We start from the raw sequence: 17,822 nt of genomic DNA, 5'->3' as shown, positions 1-17,822 counted from the left end.
AAACCGTATGAAAATCCGTTCAGTAGTTTTTTAGTTAGCCGAATGTTCACTGATGCGATTAATGCCTGTTAGAATTACAAAATAAAAAATACGGAAATTACGGAAGGTACTTTAGTGCAAAGTAAATTATTGTATACTTAATTATAATATTATTGGTAAAAGTGATACTTTTTGAAAATTCCGTAACAAATAGACGGGTTCGCCAAATTCAATTGTAAAAAAAAATACAAAAAGTAAAAACAATTAAAACATGCAGTTGGGTTTGAACCGTGAACCTTAAGAATGGCGGCTACTGCTTTACCAAATGCGCCATTTAGAAGTTAGAAGTAGACTTCAAATTATGCATCTCTTTTAATAGCTAACCTAGTTCGCATGTGTGTGTGTGACAGCTTCGTGTTTGTACACAAATTGAAATGACACCAACTTTTGATGCAATGTTTCAATATGATATCTTCAGTAAATACTTCAAAATTGTAGCTTAACTTAAAGATAATGTATGTAAGATTTCGCCACCTAACATTTCACTGGGTCAGAACTCAACACTAAACGAATAAATGGAAAAAAATACGAAAACTGCAGAAGTAACGCCATCTACTGACGCAGCGTTACCTAGCTGACTGAAACACATCACCTTAACATTAAATTTTTCTTTATTATAAATTCATAAATAAGTTAAATAGAAAAAAGAAAACGTTTTTTGTCACCTTCAGATCTGTCTGTATTCAGTTACCAGAATTTCATAATTTATCTTTGATCTAGGAAACTACTCAATTCTACACAAATCTAATCCAAATATCAAGCAATATTTATTTTTTATAAATGCCTCTGCCATTATCCGAGCAATGATAAAATAGGTAATTATTAAGTAGGAGTTATACAGCGTTATTTTTTTTTTCTGGGGAACGCGGTCTGGAAAACCCCTTAATGTAGGAAAGCCAGACGAATAGCGCCGTATTTATCGGATTTGAAAACAAAAGGTGCAGTTCAGGAGCTGGCAACTGATCCGCTTAACCTTACTACGTAGTTCCAAACTTTACCAACAGATGGCGCTATAACAGCAATAATTTTTCCTATTTCTTTTTGCAATGGAACATAGCCGTACAGCCTAATAAAAAAATAAAAGCAACATTAATATAAGTTTTTATTCTTTATTCTTTTTATTCTTCCATGTCTCCTCCCATTGTTTCTGCGACTGTTTGAAAGTGGCGACATCTAGTTTAGTAGCGATCACTCTACCATATTGTGTGCTGTTTAGAAGGTTACTTTTATCTGATATTTCTGTCATTATCTTGACTCTTTGTTCTGGTGAACACGTTTCGAAGATCTGTTCAAACGCGCGCGACCCGTATTGAGAGAGAGCCAGTTTTTGGTAGTAGCCCTGTGAACAGAGAACACACAAATTATACGTTCACTAAGTATTATTATTTTTCAACACACTTGCCTAGCGAGGAGCCGAGGTGTGGTTGAGCTACCACGGTAGCCCAGTTGATAGAACGCTTGCCTCTCCTAAGTGATACCTAAATGATAAAAATGTCTGGTACTGAATGTGTTCCTCTAGTTATCAATAACTTGTAATGTATACCCTCATTGAATTAAAAGATGTGTTGCTGTTGCAGTTTCTTGTCATTTCTTCTCCTCAGCTATAACAACTTGCGAAATGACGTAAATTCAAAAATATTACATTGACCTTCAACAAGTTAATCTATGATAATTACGTTGAATAGAGGCAAATAATTCTGATTTCTTTGAGGGATGATTCAGACCATAATACTGAGTTGATATCTGAAGTGTAATTTTCCTTCGCAAACGTATAAAAATGAACAGTTAAAAAAAAACACAAAAAAAAAGATGTTTGCGATGGAAAATTCCACTTAATATTAACTCAGAATCATCCCCGCAGTATTCGGTACGGTGTCATTAAATTCAATTTCAAAAATATCTTTATTCAGTAGGCAACATGTTACACTTAGAATCGTCAATTTTTACATAACGAACGTCTCATCCGCCTAAAACTACTGCAGTTTCTCACAACATGTATAGCCGGGGAAAAGAAGCTGCAAGAAAAACCTCGGCACAGCGCCCTAGACGTTCTTTTAAAACCTTTTATACGGGACACCATCCACTACACATGGATAAGCCGACATGACGTCACATTTTAATTTAGGTATAAGTTTCTGTGTTCGTTTTCCATGTTTCTATATAGAAAATATTTCGTGCGTGCGTTGACTTCTGATGTGATGTCATAGTAAGTAATGTATATATATGTAATCCGTGTCTGTGGTGTCCTAAATAATAAATGTTTCCGCGGCACAGGGCCCTAGACGTTCTTTTTAAAAAAAGAACACCCTGTATACAATATACCTCTGCCCACCCCTTTACACACAGGTGTTTTGTTATGGGAGTAGTCGTACCTTAAGCCTCCACACAAGTTTGTCTCGGGCCTTCACGCCAACACACTGCCCGCGGCAGAGCGCGTCGGCCACGTGGCACCCCTTGGCATCGCTGAATATCACGACCAGCTCCTCAGGAGCCAGCTCCAGGAGACTGTTCACAGCTTTCGCTGGACGCTGGATTCATATGAAGAACATTATACATACACACACTCACGCCTATTTCCCACCGGGGTAAGCAGAGACTATGGAATTCTATGTGCTTCGATCCTGACACATAAGAAACATAATAATATAATAATTACAAAATATAACCACTTTCTACCCCGATGTAAGTAAGTAGTCGTTACGCGGCTCAATAGTAACCCCAGACACCAGGGTTGATGGGGTTGTTGTTATAAATGTATCATAAAAACATAAACTAACACCCTGTATATACGTCCCACTGCTGGGCACAGGACTCCCCTCAAACAACCGGAGAAGGTATGGAGCATACTCCACCACGCTGCTCCACTGTAGGTCGGTAGAGATGATTTTTACGGCTACTAGCCGGCACCAACGGCTTAACGCGCCCTCCGAAGCATCACGTAGGGCCCAAGAAACCCCTAGAAAATAATCAATGGTGTAATCGTCCCAACAACTGAATCATAGTGGGCCCAGATACCCATTATCAAATTAGAAAAGGGCAAACTCGCCCCTGGGCCCAGTTTAAGCCTGGGACGAGATGTCCCCTAAGTCGAAATTATTACTACTTATTTTAAAACCTCTCTATATGTACGGTCACGAGTACTAATACTCGTATGTATACACTTTGCAACCATGTCACATTAACTTTTTTTCAAATGAAACCGTAAGTCTCATTAAATGTCACATATGATAGTGCGACAAGGTTCTAAAGTGGGTACATGATATTGCTCATGACTGTACTACCATAAACACATACATACATACATAAACTCACGCCTATTTCCCACCGGGGTAAGCAGAGACTATAGAATTCCATTTGCTTTGATCCTGACACACTTCTCAACTACTCACTTCATCTGTACTACCATAAAGTTAGGTAAAAAATGGCATCGAATTTACGGCAAAGTAATGGATATAATAAATAATATGTATAATCACCTGGAAATCCAATATAGTCTGCAGTATAACAGATCCATGTATGTGTATGAAATAGTCTGACACGAGCTTAGACACGTCGATCCTGTTCAACGGCAGCAGGCGTAAGCAGCATACTGAGAAGTACTTCTGTTGGGACGGGTCAGTGCAGTTGAACGCTGATTCTAGTTTCTGAAAGGAGGGAAAATAAATAAATAATATACAAGGATTGTCGTATAGGGTGTTTGTGTGATAATGGTAACTTGACTGAGTAGAGGAGCTCAGTGGCGCATCGGTAAACGCGCTCGGTCTGCGATTGTTGAAGTTAAGCAACTTTTGCAAAGGCTGGTCATAGGATGGGTGACCACCAAAAAAAAAAGTTTTCATCTCGAGCTCCTCCGTGCTTCGGAAGGCACGTTGGTCCCGGCTGCATTAGCAGTAGTTAAAAACCACCAATCCGCACTGGGCCCGCGTGGTGGTTTAAGGCCCGATCTCCCTATCCATCCATAGGGAAGACCCGTACCCCAGCAATGGGGACGTTAATGGGCTGATGATGATGTATGACTGAGTTGAGTAAGTTGTGGACATGTGGTTTCCAGGATATGTGCCCGGTTAATATAATGGAAAAGCCGCTAAGCCGTTGATCCCGGTTACTACTTATAAGTAAGTAGTTGATACATGAGCCATGTCAAGGGCCTCTGGCGGCTCAATAGCAACCCTGACACCACCTGGTTTTATGGGGTTGGTAATCTACCTCACGACACGACAGAAGAAGAACTGATAAGAATGAGATTTTTGTACAGAGTGTCCGGTGTGTGTCAATCTATAGATTTATATAGAGCTGTAGCTGCCCCCACCTGCACGAGCTGCGCCTGCCGCGCCTGCACGCGTAGACACGCTTTTCCAAGCGCGAGCAGCACGCCCGTGTTGCCGCACGACAGCAGCGCGGGGAACTTGTCAGCTAACTCGTCAAACATCGGCTCAAACTGCAAACAAACATGATTTTTTTTTTAATAGACATTAAGGGTGTTGGGACGAACTTAACAAGGCCATCTATCGTGTTTTTGGGGAACACCGATTGGAAAGTCCCTCAAAACTACATCAAACACAAGATGAATTAAGTACCCACAAGATGAAGTAAGTACACAATGTAATACAAACTGGATTTAAAAAAAAAGAAAAGAAAGGAAAACATGAAACAGTAGGACTAGGGCCCTGTGCTGGGAGGTTTTCTGGCCACGTCTTTCCCTCAGCGTTACAGATTCCGATGTGGTAGTAGTATTACAGCTAGTTACATAATATGTAATTTAATTTTTTGACATTCAAAAAGCGATAACTTTGTAAGCCAATTTTGAAAAAGAAATATTTTTGAATTTTTTTTTCAGAGCTTTCTGTTAGACTAACGTGATATGACTATTATATCTATCAAGATATAATAGTCGAGCTAACTGTGTTAGTGAAAACTACCAAACTACAGTTCACCACCTGTTCTGTTGGTCTAACAGAAAGCTCGATGAGGTGTGGGTACTCACTTCATCTTGCCCATTTGGATTATAGACAGAGCCTATGTTATGCTCAACGCACCATAAGAGAAATATAATATAGACCAATATGCATTATGCATTTCTTGGTGGAGTGTGACCAGAACATAGAGATTAGAACGAAATTATTTCACTAAAATCTACATGGAGGACAGATTGGGTGCCTCTTGGCAGATCCAGTATCTGTAGCGGCAAGACTTGTATATAAATACTGTACAGTGTGTCTTAGGAATAACAATCCCTGAACAGCATGGTGTAGTGCTGTAATGGTGTTCTTTTGTAAAGTGATGATTTGATCATCATTAAACACTCTAAACTGGAGCCACCCGCATTGGAGCAGCCCTGGTGGGGTATGGTCCATACCCCCTCTGGTTGATTGAGGGGAGGCCTGTGCCCAGCAGTGGGACGTATATAGGCTGTTTATGTATGTATGTAAACACTCTAAACTATGAGGCTGGCATAACCACCAAGAGTGGCTCAAACCTCGATAAAAAATAGATAAAAAAAACGTAGACCGACCTCCTCCTTAATCTGACAGTTGTCAATAAGCCGCTGCACGGTGAAATTGAGCATGGGCATCGTGGCCAGCTGCCCCAGCCGGTTGATGAAGCAGCGGGCGTAGATCTGAGTGTACATCTTCTTCTTAGCTACAAACAGTGCTGCTTCTAGCAACCTGGAAAATTGGAAATTGTCAATTTAGAATAATTTATTAATTCAATTCAATTCTTGCTTTTGTGTGATCACAATTCTGCCAGTAGCCATTTGAAGAAAATACACAATAGGGAAGGAATAAAATCTGATTGGTCGAAAATTCGATAGTTATTTAGGTATGTCGTCTTGAAAGATTACCATCCCCATCAACCCTGGTGTCAGGGTTACTTAGGGGGTTTGGTGGTTAGGGTCTTGAAAGATGATGAGCATACTTACAATTTTAATTATTTTGATGAATGTATAATTGAAAATTCTATTTATATATTTTTTAAGATTTTTTGTAGATTTTTTGTTTTTTGGTAAGTGATGTTCATTTTGCAAATTTCGAAGATGTTTATTAAATTAAATAAAGGTGAAGCAAGCTTAAAATTACATTTAGGTACCAACCTAACAGCAGATTCTTGCTTAAAAACAGGTGGCAGATTAGTCGTATTTACTTCTTTCTTCTTTTCATCACCATCACCAACAGTTTCATCATCATCACCTTCATTACCTTTTACATCTTTCTTTTCATCATCAACATTGTTCACCCAGTCATCAGGGGCAAGACTCTCATTCAAAAGCTGCTTAATTAAATCTCTGGTTAAATTTTTATCACAATTTTTTACCGCATATAGAAGCACCTGTAACATTCCCGATGTCAGATTCTTGAAAGGCATTTCCTTGAACTGTGGCCACGAAGACATGCGTTTTGCGAACTCTACAACCATCTCTTTGAACTCGTCTGGTACGGTCTTATAGTCCATTTTAGTTAGATGTGGGGGTATTCCTTTAGGTTTTTCAGTCTCTTTAAGAAGGTTTACTTTTGGTTTTTCACCAGGCAAAAGTGTGATACCACTCAGGCTTTTTAAGACACTACGTAAGATGTGATTTGCATATGGGTCCCACGCAAAGTCTTCTAAATTATTCAGCACAAATCTGCTTACATTTAAAGAGTATTCGTGACATTTTTTTATATGCCCCTCACTGTACTTTCCTTCTTTTGATGCTTTTTTCCTCTTTTTCTTAGGAACTTCCTCTTCCATCTCTGTATTTTCACTTTCTTGATTCTGTAAATGTTCCGTAGCTCTATCGCAAGCGACTTTAAGTGATGTCTCTACGATGTGACTTGTAAAGTTGTCTGGAGACAATCTACGTAGTTCAGGTAACAGGGTGTCCATGTAATGTTCCAGGTCCTCTGGTGATGCGAAGGGGAGGAGCAGTTCTATGACTCTGCACCCAAGCTGGTTTCCGATCACATTAAACTCCTCACCTCTGGTCCTTTCCAAAACATTATTAACCAGGGCCTCTGTAAGTGAAAACAAAAAATTGGAGATTCATTTATTGATGGATCATTTTATAACCGAAAGGCATGAAGATTAAAGGCAGATGAACTGCTGAAAACAACATGCGATAAAAAGAACAGAAATTCAGCTTAATGTGAAATTCCGACTTATTATTTCTGTTGTCTGTTTATCTCAAAAACCAAGTTTCCTCCCAAAATATATACCCGTTTTTTCGCCGTGAAAAGATTCCCCATCAATGTACATATTTCGTTTCTCCAAAATCCAGAGGTAGGATATAATATTTTTATAAAAAATATATATTTTTATTAGATATCAAACATAATGTTGCATTTCAATTTAACCTCAAAAAGTTGGGGTAATATTTATTTTTCTATAATTTTAACAACACTTACGTCTTTCTTCCTCATCGTGGATGCCTGCTTTGATAGCATCAAGTATACCAACGAAATACTGGTACAATTCCTCGGGTATCTTCGTACCGCGGCCCATTTGCCCTTTTTTCGCATATTTCTTCGCGTTAGAAATGAAATTCTTGCGCTTCTTCCGCACTCTTTTTTTGGCAGGATCGTTTTCCACCACTTCATCACCCATTTTTATGTTTTTTTGCAGTATTTTATTAAATATTACAGATGTAAGCAGCAAACAATATACAGCAGCAGATTGCAGATTGCTCACAGCACTCACAGGTGGATTTATTTATAGGTTATTTAAATGTCAAATTCACGTTGTTTTTGACAGTGACAGTTTCAAAATGTTTCTGAACGCAGATGTTTCTAAACGTAAACGACGACAAAGGTTTACGAAATATACAATAAAATACTGATGATTTTGTACGATACAAAAAATTTAATCCATGGAAAATAGTAGAAAATAGTAGGGCGAATGGTCATAAAATTCTCTTTTTCCGTTTACTTTGCTAGATATAGCTTGATCTTCAACTTGATTAGTCAAATGTTATATATACATACTAAACATACATTCAGTTTCTTTTTTTTAAACCTGGGTACGCCTGAAAGCATGTACTTTGCTTTGCCTTCGAGCCGGATCATTGTTTCAAGGATTTTTTTTTTTTTTTTCCGTTCTTTTTATCTGCAATCAGTCGCAAGACTTTTATCAGATTTGTTGCATTGTTATTGGTTTGTTTGAAGTAAAGCAACCAATGTCACTAACTTCCATTTCTTTTGTGCCCAAGAACATCCATTCTCTTGAGCCTCTTCACCCTACTGCTGGTTTCCAACAGCATGGTTGCTAAGGGATTTGGATGGTTGTTCAACCGTTCCATATGCCTTTTATTGTGCTTTTCAATTTCTTCTGCAATTGTTGGCAATTCTAGGTGTTTATGGATCTCTGAGTTGCGGATAAACCAGGGAGCGCATGCAATGGTCTTTAAAATTGCGTTTTGGCCTCTCTGTAGACACTGTATATCGGTTTTGCTAGCGATAGCCCATAATTGTATGCCATACAACCAAATTGGTTTTAGGATGGAGCAGTAGATCATAAGCTTGTTGTTGACAGATAATTTGGATTGTCTGCCTAGGAGCCAGGTGAGGTTTTTGAAGCGATAGTTCATGGCATCTCTTTTGTTTTTAATGTGGATTTTCCATGTCATACGTCGATCCAGATGAAATCCCAGGTATTTGACACAGGTACAGTGAGGTAATGTTTCTTCTCCAAGCTTCACAGGCGGGCAATCCCCCCTCCTCAGTGCAAAGGTGATGTGGTGGGACTTAGCTGCACTAGCCTTTATTTTCCATTTGTTTAGCCAAGTATTTGTTTCCATCAGTTGCATCTGTAGTTGACGGCTTGCTTCTTGAGGATTAGGGTCAGAAGCGAGGAATGCAGCATCATCAGCAAATGTTGCCACTGTTATACCCCCAACCTGAGGGAGGTCGCATGTGTAGATGCTGTACAAGACGGGGCCGAGTACAGATCCCTGTGGCACTCCAGCCTGGCATGCATAGAATTTTGACCTGGAGTCTCCATGTTTGACTTGAAAACTTCTTTCTGTCAAGTAGGAAGTCAGTAGTAGTAGAACTGAGTGCGGTAACAGCGTTTTTATTTTACTAAGCAGACCTTTATGCCACACCCTGTCGAAAGCTTGTTGGACGTCCAGGAATGCGGCGGAGCAGTATTCTTTCTTTTCAAAACTCTGGCGAATGAAATCGTATACTCTGTGGACTTGCTCTACCGTCGAATGATGCTTTCGAAATCCAAATTGGTGGTCTGGGATAATATTACTATCTACAACAAATCTTTCAAGTCGTGTGAGGAATACTTTCTCCCAAAGTTTCGAGAGTACTGGCAGCAAGCTGATGGGTCGATAGGATGAGGCTTCAGTGACTGGTTTTCCGGGTTTATGGATCATCGATATTTGTGAGATTTTCCACATTATAGGAAAATAGTTTAGCCTATAGGTAGCGTTGAAAAGTACAGTGAGAAATACCAATGCCTTTCTTGGAAGTTCTTTTAAAATGCGAGGAGTGATTAAGTCGAAGCCCGGTGCTTTTTTTTTTTTTGAACCCATTTCCAAAATGACTTTGTGGAGTTCTTTTGGTGAGACAGGTAGTAACGGCAGGCACATCTGAAGGTCTTGCTCCATCACGGCGTCTATGTCTGAGGTGTCGCTATTATTAGTAGCCTCGTTTGGCATGAACACAGATGCAAGATGGGCTGCAAAAACCTCAGCTTTGTCGCAGTCGGTCCGAGCCCAACCTGATCCATTTCTGATCGGAGGGAAACATTGTTGCGATTTGTCCATGCTTCTTGTGGCCTTCCACAGGGAATATTCTCCAGTTTTTGAAGGTGATAATTTTTCGAGTTTATGCTTTAATGTTTCGTTGTTACTTTCGACGAGTAGGTTTTTTAACTCCTTTATTGCGAGATTAAATTTTTTCTTATCTTCAGGGTGACGACTTTGATGCCATATTCGCCTGAGGCGTCTCTTATGCTGAATTTTTTTCCTAACTTCCAGCGAGACATTGACTGGCGACGGTTTGTTTTTTATTTCAGGAGTGTTGCTCCAAGCGGCAACTTGTATTAAGTTGGTAACATACATGCAAGCATCATCGATCTCTTTTTCAGTTTTTAACGAAATGTTCAGATTAGTTATTGCCCTCTCGATACATGCACGAAATGAGTCCCAATCGGTCTTATGGTTATACAGGCAGTCTCCATAGTCACGGGTTTGTAAAGTAGTGCCGACTGTTAGAATGATAGGCGTGTGATCTGACGATCCATCAAGGCTTGATTCTACGGTGGTGTATAGATGGTTTATGTTTTTAACAATGAAAAAGTCTATAAGGTCCGGTATTCGTAAGCGGTCCGTTGGCCAGTACGATGGCTGTCCCGAGGATATTGAGTCCAGGTTGTTTTTATCAATACTCAGTTTAAGCTGACGTCCTTTAGAGGTGGTAATTCGAGATCCCCAATAGGTGTGCTTTGCATTCCAATCTCCGCCAGCGATGAATCTATTACCGAGTGTTTGGAAGAACCTAGTATACATGTCTGCCTTAATGTTGTGTTTGGGTGGGCAGTATACAGCCGATAGGGTTATAAGGCCACTATTATCCTCGACCGTTATTGTTGTTGCTTGAATGTGTTCCGTTTCATATGTTTCTTGCAGGTTATGTTTTAAACTGTTCTTCACTACTATGGCGGAGCCCCCGTGAGCCTCTCCATGCGGATGTGGTGCGAAGTAAATACTGTGATCAGTCATCTTAAATGAGCTTCTCTTTGTTGCGTGCGCTTCTGATATCAGGGCCACATCTAACTTGTTAGTGATCATAATGGTTTCCAATTCTCTAATATTAGGAGACAAACCATTAATGTTCCATGCTACAATTCTTAATGAAGTCATTGTGGTAGTTTGGCGACGATTGTTGTTAAGAGTCCCACGAGGGTACTTATTTGTTGGAGTAACATTTCAATTTTTTCGTTCTGTTTTAGAATAATACTTTCTAAGACGTTGTCGGTGGAAGGTTGAGTTTGCCTCGTAACCTGGGCGTACGTAGGTTGCTTGTGATGAGAGTCGTTGGTTGGAGTCGTCTTGGATTGAAGGAGCGGTGGGGGTGGCCTACTCTGATCGTCTTTGGGTACATATTGCTTAGGTGCCCCAGATGGACTTATCTTAGATTTCCTTTCAAGGATTTCTTTATAAACCTGGCACCCTTTGTAGTTAGCAGGATGATTACCAAGACAAGGATAAGTTTCAAGGATAATCGATGATTTGTTCGTGCCCTCCGAAGCACAGAGGAGCATAAAATGAACTAAGCCACTATACATATTAATATTCATTTATTGCATGTCACAAACATAAATTAAGGTGGAACATAGTAAGAAGGTATATCTGACGCCCTGCAAGGGCACGGCAATATAAAAGAGGCGACACGAGGTGCCTTATTATAATAATAATATTTTATTATCTACTTACTTAACTAAATATTATAAAATTAAGTAATTAGGTACAAAATTATATAACACAGCTGTTTAGAATAGGTACCACACATGTAAAACTTAATAACAAAGTTAGAAAAAACTTAATAAAAATCTAAAAAAAACTTAAGAAAATAGAGATATCGATATCATTTGTAATTCCTTTAGTACCTGCAAAAAAATCTTGAATGCTGTATAAACATTTGCCTACAAGGAATTTTAGGGAATACAATAGAGAACCGTAGTGTTTATCTGAGATGGCGATAATAAAATGCGAATGTATGTATATGAATGGAGCTCTTTGGAGAGTTTAATATAATATTTGGGTTGATGGGTCACCATTTACAATAATTTAAAAAAGTTCCTTGTGGGCAAATGTTTATACAGCATTCAAGATTTTTTTGCAGGTACTAAAGGAAGGTTCTCTATTGTATTCCCTAAAATTTCTTATCCTACTTTTTATTTTCCTTCACATTTTAGTCCTAAGTATCGAATGTCCTAATGATCCTAGTCCAATTTTGTTAACTCCTAGTGTTGATTGCCCTATTTTTTTTCATCCTAATGATGGTAAGCCCTAATGTCCATAGTTACAATCGTTTATATTCCTAAAATGTATAGTCCTAAATAAAATGTGAAGGAAAATAAAAAGTAGGATAAGAAATTTTAGGGAATACAATAGAGAACCTTCACCGCCGCCTCTCGGCCCTTCGGGCCTCGATGGTCACAAGTAACCTAACCCACTCGTAATCCACTTCGTAACCTATATCTACAGTGTCGGGGTGCCGCGAATTTCCGTGCTCGCTTCGCTCGCACCCGTGACTGCTGTCGTTACGAAACAAATCTTCACCGCCGCCTCTCGGCCCTTCGGGCCTCGATGGTCACAACTAACCAAAATAGGTATGTCAAATAGATCATAATAGGGAATGAAAAATTCGGAATTTCAAACTTTAGGGACATTAATATTAGAACTAAAGAATATTAGGACAAGTATTACGGTAGGATAATCAATATTTAGGATGATCGAACATTAGTACAATTAAATATTAGGAAAATGATGTTCGGAAAATCGACTTTAGGACTATAAACATTAGGAAATACAACAGGCCCCCAAACACTACACCATGAGTATGCAAAACGATATTATAGCTCTAAGCATTGTTTTGCATATATAGAATAGTAGAAAGAATATAAATTTATTTGTCTGTCACTCGAGTAGCACCATTGTACAAAGTTTAGTCTAAAGGATACGCTCAGAATATTAATTACATGCTAATCGCATTCTTCCCATTTTATTCCCCATGAATCATTATCATATTTGGCCGACTTCATGGCGTTCCCGGTAAAACAAAAAGAAAACTGCATTTGTCCCTTTCTAGCGACAGTCAATGAATGCAAGGGAGAGAACCAACCAACCAAACTAGTTTGTGCGCGTTCCACGGGAGTGCGCGCGCATTGTGCGCACGGTTCGGTGAAACAATATTAGTTTACTAACAAATCGGTTTAAAAAATTATAACTTAAAGTTTTGAATAAAAGGCACTGTGAATGGGCAGTCTTTAATTATTTCTTATTATAATCAAAATTCCCGCCAAAAGTATAATTTTTAATTTAGTTTTTATAAACTAATAAAAAGCAAAAGTTTTCAGCCAGTGAAGTATTTTATCGTGCCCGGTTCCCGCAATTACTTAATTACGGTAGGTGTTTAATTGTACAAAGTTCACTAGTGTGACGCGAGGCGTTGACCGATGTCCCGACGTACACCCACTGAATTTACACTTTCTTGAATGAGGTTGTTTGGCATTTCAAATATTTCTGGAATGCTGAATGCTTATAGCTATACTGTCGTCTATACTTTGAACGTACTGTTATATATTAAATTACAGGGTAATCATATAAAATAAAAACTGCATACTCAATTCCTATTGCATTGACGTCAATGCAATAGGACTCCGGAACCATCAAGTTTCATTTCAATGGGAAATCGTTAGTTCGGGTTTGGAATTCGGATAGTTACTACGTCCTGTGTAATTCTAATACATTTTCTTTAAATAAATCTTTTTAGCGTAAATAAAATTGTTTTTTAAAAAGCATCACCTGACCCACCCCGTAATAGTGGTGTCAGAAGTGGGATACCAGTGAATTTTTACCGTTTCTTCGTCGATTCCTGGTATTCCATAACGCGTTCGCGTAAACGAATCTCATAAAAATTGTGTGGAACATTGGTGATGTGTCTGTGAAATTACAACTTATAAACTAATACGCTATTCCTGTCCGCTCGTCGTCGCCAACCCGACTCCGGAGTGACTTCCAAGTTCTCAAGTTATTTTCGTCACTTCGTCAAACTCTTCAAAGTCTTCTAACTCACCGTCGAATTAATAAGTACGGTTAAACGGCGACAATCTACCTTCCCCGCATCAGCTCGCCGATACTCGCCGTCTATCTGGAGGTCTAACCACGACAGTAAGCCTTACTTCGAGAAGCCTGCTGGTGGACCACCGAGACTGCATCCTGGGGTCAACAACAAAACTGTCAGAGTAAGCCTGCCAGTCGATCGCCGTCATATATTTTTCCTGCCGCTGCGTTGCCGCCGCCGTCACCTCGCTGCCGCTTTCCTGCACGTATCCTGATTTCGCTGGAAATGAAGATTTACAACGTGGTGTTCGCGCTGGTGTTAATGTGAGTAAAATATTTGATTCACTGTAATTGCTTCGCCACTCTCTTTTAATTAATCTTAACATTCTAAATTTTGTATCACTTAGTCGATTCCTAAATATCTCCTATTATATTACCTGTCTTAATAATCCAAAATCTAAAATAATAATCTAACCCTAATACTTACCTAAATCCTATTTACATACTTACGTACTTACTTACCTCTTATAATGGCGGAAAGCAAACCTCCATCAACTCCTTCAGCTTCGAAGAAGGTTCCTGAAATTTTCATATCTGAACCTTGTCCTCTTCAGGTTCTCTGTAATTTCATTAATCCATATAAGGGTGATCGAGAAACCCTAACCGCATTTCTGACAAATTGTCAAAATGCTCTTGATCTGGCTTCACCTTGCCAGAAAATAATATTATTAAAATATATTATAGCTAAATTAGAAGGCAAAGCACAGGTAGCATGTTCTAACAAAGTGTTTGAAACATTTGACGAATTAAAGTTATTCTTAAACCAAAACTTTGGAGAAAGGAAGCATTATAATCATCTGTTGTTAGATCTTCAATCATGTAAACAACAATTTAACGAAACTGTTGCACAATTCGCTTTGCGTATCGAAAGCTGCTTAACATCCTTGCAATCGGAGATACACAATTCAGCTTCTCTAAAAAAGGAGCTCGTCGGTCGACTCGCTATGACCGAAGACCTTGCCTTGTTTACGTTCAATTTAGGATTATCACCACGATTGAGCACAATCGTCCGATGCCGAGAACCGAGGTCATTGAACGATGCCATCAACATAGCTCTCGAAGAAGAGAAGCTTGAAAACCTCGTGTACAAGGTTAATCGTAACAAGCAAGCTCATTCTCATTCGGAAGGTATCTCCAAACCAAAACGCAACTTTCAAAATTCTATATCATCGCAACAAAATTCGATATCACAAAAAAATTGTAGATATTGTAAAAACCCGGGCCATGATATTTCGGAATGTTTTAAACGAAAACATAATAATTCCAAACGAAATTCTAATTATCAAAACAATAATCCCACGGCTCCTATAAATCATGTTGCGGACGAAGCGCAATCGGAGCCGGAGTCGTATAACAACTCGGATGGCCCGTGCGAACTATGTGATAACGATAATTTAAACTAGTAAACAGAATTACGGACACGTGTCGACGTAATTCTGCTCGTTTAGACACAAAAGTAAATGCTAAATCCTCTCGTGTCACTGCTTCCTTAAGTTATGCTAAAGCCTGTGCTCAAAACTCTCCAAAGAGAGTCACTGTATCTAAGAGCCAATCTAATTCAAAATCTCTATCTCAACCCTCTCTTACGAGAGACTCTGTATCGTTGAGTCGCAATAAAAATATTGCACCCCTTAAATCTCAACCCTCTCATACGAGAGACTCTGTATCGTTGAGTCGCAATAAAAATATTGCACCCCTTAAACCTCAACCCTCTCATACGAGAGACTCTGTTTCGTTGAGTCGCAATAAAAATATTGCATCCCTTAAATCTCAACCCTCTCATATTACGAGAGACACTGTTTCGTTGAGTCGCAATAAAAATGTTGCATCCCTTAAATCTCAACCCTCTCATATTACGAGAGACACTGTTTCGTTGAGTCGCAATAAAAATGTTGCATCCCTTAAATCTCAACCCTCTCATATTACGAGAGACACTGTTTCGTTGAGTCGCAATAAAAATATTGCATCCCTTAAATCTCAACCCTCTCATATTACGAGAGACACTGTTTCGTTGAGTCAAAATAGTCATCCATTGCTAAATCCTGAAAACCCTCAAAATAGTGAAGGTCCTATAAGTTCTATCTCTACTTCGTCGGAAAACAATACTATATATAAAGTAAACACAAATTCACATAAAATTTCATTACCGCATATATTATTAAAAACAAATTATGCGGAACACCCTTTATGTTTCTTAATCGACACCGGTTCAACCGTCAGCATAGCTAAACTAGCAAACTTTACGAATAAACCTTCACTATCCAACGAAAAAATTAAATTAAAGGGACTTAGCGATGATGACTCATATTGTGAAACCTTAGGGTCATTCCAAATCAATTTCAATTGCATTACGTCATCCGAAAATCCTTCCACTATAACTTTCGATTTCAAGTTTCATGCTATTAGTGACAATGTTCAATTAAATTACGATGGCATATTAGGCAACGACTTTCTTAAAACTTTAGATGCCGATATTAGATATTCTCGCAACTGTTTGTATATGCGAGGTCATTCTCTACCAATCCGCTTCAATCGGCCCACATATGCCATTCCTCCGCGATCAGAAGCCATAATCGAATGCTCAATTTCTAATGATCTAAAGGAGTACGAAAATCTTAAAGAAAGTTTGGTCCTTGACCATTTTATTTCGGACGGCGTATATATTGCAAATTGTATCGTTCTTCTCAAACCCAATGGTCGAGTTAACTTATCTGTTCTAAATACTACTGAATCAGAGATCATCATTCGAGATTACTGCGTGAATCTCACTCCATATGATAAGCAGTCTTCAACACAAATATCATCTCAAGATGATTTTAAAGACATTTACAATGTCCACGTTTTACATTCCGATAGGAATCAACAAGTCCTCGATCTTATACGAGCAAATCATCTTAATAACGAGGAATCCAAACGTCTACTTGAATGTTGTTCTCAGTACACAGATATCTTTCATCTGGAGGGAGAACCATTATCTTTCACTAGTGCACTGGAACATTCAATCAATACAAAGGACTCTGCTCCTGTCCATGTAAAATCCTATCGTTTTCCCGAATGCCATAAGGATGAAGTTGAAGGCCAAATCAAAACAATGTTAGAACAAAATATCATTCGTCCTTCAATGTCACCTTGGAGTGCTCCAGTTTGGGTAGTCCCCAAAAAGAAGGACGCGTCAGGGAAACAAAAGTGGAGGATAGTCATTGACTATCGTAAGCTTAACGACGCAACCGTTACCGAGATCTATCCACTTCCGTTAATAACGGACATCCTCGATCAATTAGGTCACTCCAAGTATTTTACGACACTTGATCTCGTCAGCGGCTTCCATCAAATAAAACTTAAAAAGGAAGACGCTGAGAAAACCGGCTTCACCGTCATCACAAATGGTACTTCAGGACATTATGAATTCACCCGTATGCCCTTCGGGCTGAAAAATGCCCCTTCAACATTTCAAAGATTGATGAACACTGTTCTAACAGGGCTCCAGGGTTTACATTGCTATATTTATCTCGATGACTGCATAATCTATTCTCATGATCTCGATTCACACATTCAAAAACTAAAACTCGTGTTCGACCGACTTCGTCAATTTAATCTAAAACTACAGCCAGATAAATGCGAATTCTTACGTCGCGAGGTCGCTTATCTAGGCCATATAATCACGGATAAAGGTGTGTCACCTAATCCCGATAAAATCAAGGCAGTCACAGACTTCCCTATTCCAAGGAATGCCAAAGACATTAAATATTTTCTTGGCCTCGTTGGTTACTACCGACGATTTATCGAGAACTTCTCCAAAATCACCAAACCCTTAACTTCCCTTCTTAAAAAGGACGTAGAATTTAAATGGTCATACGACCAACAACAATCTTTCGATATTCTAAAAAATAAACTAACATCTGCGCCCCTCCTCCAATATCCGAATTTTAACGAACCATTTATTCTCACTACC

The 17,822-nt window shown here is 38.9% G+C and overlaps 2 protein-coding genes across 3 annotated transcripts in view; one reads left to right on the top strand and one right to left on the bottom strand.

Moving 5' to 3' along the window:
- Positions 1–1,129: 1,129 nt before the first annotated feature.
- Positions 1,130–17,822, bottom strand: part of LOC126376530 (nucleolar protein 9) — a 36,582-nt gene continuing 19,889 nt past the window's right edge. The window contains exons 1-7 of one of the 2 annotated variants that reach the window (XM_050023983.1): positions 7,422–7,679; positions 6,131–7,031; positions 5,552–5,705; positions 4,349–4,477; positions 3,516–3,683; positions 2,412–2,567; positions 1,130–1,378 (exon numbers count right to left, since the gene is read on the bottom strand). In XM_050023983.1, coding sequence (XP_049879940.1) covers positions 1,142–1,378; positions 2,412–2,567; positions 3,516–3,683; positions 4,349–4,477; positions 5,552–5,705; positions 6,131–7,031; positions 7,422–7,620 — 1,944 coding nt within the window. In that variant the 5' untranslated portion in view covers positions 7,621–7,679 and the 3' untranslated portion in view covers positions 1,130–1,141. Of the gene's footprint in view, positions 1,379–2,411; positions 2,568–3,515; positions 3,684–4,348; positions 4,478–5,551; positions 5,706–6,130; positions 7,032–7,421; positions 7,680–17,822 lie in introns of those variants that run through there. The other variant, XM_050023984.1, reaches the window with a different exon arrangement.
- The window catches only part of LOC126376648 (protein 4.1 homolog), a 38,185-nt gene continuing 33,240 nt past the window's right edge, over positions 12,878–17,822 (top strand). Inside the window, exon 1 of the mRNA XM_050024183.1 lies at positions 12,878–13,152. The gene's annotated coding sequence lies outside the window, so the exon portion shown is untranslated. The remainder of the gene's footprint in view (positions 13,153–17,822) is intronic.

The sequence above is a fragment of the Pectinophora gossypiella genome, chromosome 21 (assembly GCF_024362695.1).
Source record: "Pectinophora gossypiella chromosome 21, ilPecGoss1.1, whole genome shotgun sequence".
NCBI lineage: Eukaryota > Metazoa > Arthropoda > Insecta > Lepidoptera > Gelechiidae > Pectinophora > Pectinophora gossypiella.
The sequence above is the reverse complement of the archived record's forward strand: the minus strand, read 5'-3'. Positions and strand labels throughout refer to the sequence as shown.